General features: G+C 64.0%; 1 protein-coding gene across 1 annotated transcript; it reads right to left on the bottom strand.

Moving 5' to 3' along the window:
• Positions 1-1622: 1622 nt before the first annotated feature.
• EMIHUDRAFT_238895 (hypothetical protein) lies at positions 1623-3002 on the bottom strand (the record flags this gene model as incomplete). The annotated part of the gene is made up of 3 exons (XM_005776535.1): positions 1623-1706; positions 1926-2023; positions 2174-3002. The coding sequence occupies 3 exons, from the start codon at positions 3000-3002 to the stop codon at positions 1623-1625; spliced, it is 1011 nt and encodes a 336-aa protein (XP_005776592.1).
• Positions 3003-3213: the final 211 nt, after the last annotated feature.

Genomic DNA, 3213 nt, shown 5'->3' with positions numbered 1-3213 from the left:
AGGGCGATACGGCGGCCCACTTCATCGCCGACATCGAGTTCAACTACTACCCGCAGACGGCGGTCAAGTTCACCGATTTCCCTCACCACCTCGCAAAGACCATCGAGGGCGACGCGGCGGAGGCGGACGCCCTGGTCTCGAGCGCATGGGACCACAAGAACATCGCCCTGCTTGAGCCGACATCCACATGCGGCACTGACGACCAGGCGTGGGGTATCTCTGTCTTCAAGGTGGAGGAGCACCGCCCTTGCACCGACGGCGAGACGGCTTGGGAGGGGCATCCCTGCGTCCACTACTCCGGCTACGTCTCGGCGGCTACGTCCAACTTTGTCAACGTGAACTCCGGCCGGTTTGTCTGCCAGCTGTTCGTCGACTCGTGCGTAATCCTCGACACGGCCGAGCTCAAATGCTGGGGCGCCGGGGCTCAGGCGCCATCGAAAGCGCCGTCGCCCTCGACGCCAGAGGCGTCCCCATTGGCATTGCCGCCCTCGCCGCCGCAGCAGCATGCCATACGAGTAGCTCCGGAGTTCCCCGTCGAGATGCGTTGGCCAATTTGTGGATCATTTGTGGGAAATCTACACCCACACTGCGTGCTTAGCTGCGACGACTACCAATTCTGCGGTGATGGAGGGTGCTACAGCGAGAATGCCATCAAACAGGAGTTTGGGGCCGAGGTCAACCGATACCGTGCAACTGAGCAAGGAAAGGCGTTCCCCAACCTTCATTGCTCGCAAGCTGCAAACGAGGTGTGCATGATCCTTGCACGTAGACGCGTTCGGAGCTCTACCCTTGCTGCTGAGACGATGGGTGCCACCTTCGTAGCCGAGTACTTTGTGGTGTGCCCCAAATCGAAGGATGGTTTATTGACCCCGGCAGTCCATACACGCCACCTTACACGCGCCTCCTCGCTGTCTTACAAAGTCGCTGGGCCTGATATGACCCTCGTTTGCCGGGAGGAGAATTGGGCAGACTGCAGGGGTATTTTTCGCGGATGAATTGCGCTCGACACAAGCTGCCGCGTGCGCAGATTGTGTGGCCGCCGCCGCCGCCGCCGCCGAACCGCCGTCGCCGCCGCCGGTATGAGAAGTGCCTGGCTCACTGCATCGAGACCGAGAGGAGGCGCGTGTATTCGTTAACCCCTTTTCCACGCGGGTGCCATCGGACGACACCGGGTCCTGAAACGAAAGCCCTAGGACTCGTCTGAATGCATCGTGTATTGTATGGAACCTTAGATAGATAGGGGTTGTGTGCGGGTTGTGCGCTGGGAGGGAGCTCACCCACGGCACCGGGCCGGTGCTTGCACTTTGAATGCCGTGGGGCTCCTGCCCGTGTCCGGGCGTGGAGATGCGAGGGTCGCCCCCCCTTGCCCCACCACTTTGTGTGTGTGGAAAAATTTACCTTACCTTACAGTAGTCCCCGGCCTCTGCCCTGCTCTCGTCTGCGCATCCAACTTCCAAGCACCCGGTGACAGCTTTTTTTCTCACACCATGCCTGACCGCGCACCTGTCACATCCAACACCCCGCCCCGCCCGTTGCTCTTGTGAGCGGACCGCCGGAACTGCGGTGGGTTCTGAGCTCAACTAGTACGAGCAGTCGCTTGGGCGCTGTGCGCGCTGCCGGAGCTAGCGCTGGGGCCTCCCCTTGGAAGCGGGCTTGAGCGCGTCCTGTTGCATGAGAATCACCGAACCGTTGCGCGAAATCCGCCCCTGCCGTCCTTGCGCCCGCCCGCCCGGGCCTAGAGGGGGGGGGGGGGGAGGGGAACCTACCGGGGAATGCCAATGAAGGCGGGAGGGGAGGGCGATTGCGGAGGGCAAGAGGGCGAGGAGGGCGCGAGAGGGAGAGGGGGTGCAGGTGGCGCGAGGGAGGAGACGCTCTACGGAGAGGGGTGTGGCCCGGATGCGGCAGCGGCGGCGAGCCTGCGGCACCGACTCAGCGTACTCGCCGTTGGGCCCGTAGTACACCTTGTACACGCGGCCCGAGCTCGCCGTGCGCTCCTCCGCCCACCACCCCGTCGGCAGACCCGCTGCGGGAACGGCGCCTCCGCGAGCTGCTGCAAAGGCACCAACTCTGACCTACGATTTGATCCGAGGGCGCTGGGCAAAGATCACAACCAAGAGCGCAGACCAGGCACTGACTCTGATCCAAGGGCAGGGCGCAGGGCGCAGATCGTCACGGTCTCGCGGCGACGGCGCCTGATCGATGTGTGCCTTGAGCGACCGCGCCACGATCCAGCCGCCGCGCGGGTGGGTGGCCAGAGGCGGGTCCTGCTCCACCACCGATGAGAGGAATGCGGCGGGTAGAAGGCTGTACTTGACTAGCGAGTAGACTGCCTCAACCTCCTCTTCAGAGGCGGATGAGTTGGCCGCCGCCCACCGCGCAGCGGCGCGGAACACAACCTCCTCTGAGTCGGCCATCAGGTCGTCGCTCTTCAGCAGCTCGCACACGCGGCCAACGGGGAGCGCGTCGAAGGCCACGCCCGTCGAGAACTCGCCAAATGACTGGAGAGCAGCGGCCTTGGCCGCCTCCACGAGCCGAGGGATGTTGTGGGCGTCCCCGCACTCCCAATACTGCGCGGCGTTGGATGTGCCAATGCCCTGGACCAAGGCCTCAACAGTCGCGTTCTGGAGCGATGGCAGCTGCAGCCTGCTCGACGCGTCCAGCATGCCGCCGAGCAGGGCAACTTCGACGCGGCACTCACCGCAGTAGATCCACTCGAGAAGTGCCGAGAAGACATCGCCCGCTACCTCTGAGATAGTGGGCTCGTCGCTGTCGCGCATGCCGGACGTGAAGAGTGCGGTCATGAACTCGGACGCGCCCGCCAGCACGGCGCGGTGGACCTGAAAGGCTCGGCCGTCAGCATGCACCGTCGCATCACACAGCTTTCCCGCCCGCCACAGATTGACCTGGCCGGCAGGGCAGGGCTCCCCGCCATTCAGCGTCACCGTTGGGCGCTCGCCGGCGGCGCGGTCCGGCTCTGCAGGTCGCGGGCGTTTGGACGCCATCCGCCAGGTATGACCCACCAATTTCTTTTTTGAGAGCGCCTTCGTTGTTAATAGTACAAACCCAATGGTCTCTTGCGAGCGGTCCGTCGTTGCAGTCGCACACACTCACACGCCACGCCTCACCGCGCGCCCACCCGCTGCCCCGCCCAGGCGGGAAAGAGATGAGGAGATGGGACAGCGAAGGAGGAGCACAAGCACGTATGGGAGGGTT

This window comes from Emiliania huxleyi (genome assembly GCF_000372725.1).
Source record: "Emiliania huxleyi CCMP1516 unplaced genomic scaffold EMIHUscaffold_278, whole genome shotgun sequence".
Lineage (NCBI taxonomy): Eukaryota > Haptophyta > Isochrysidales > Noelaerhabdaceae > Emiliania > Emiliania huxleyi.
The sequence above is the reverse complement of the archived record's forward strand: the minus strand, read 5'-3'. Positions and strand labels throughout refer to the sequence as shown.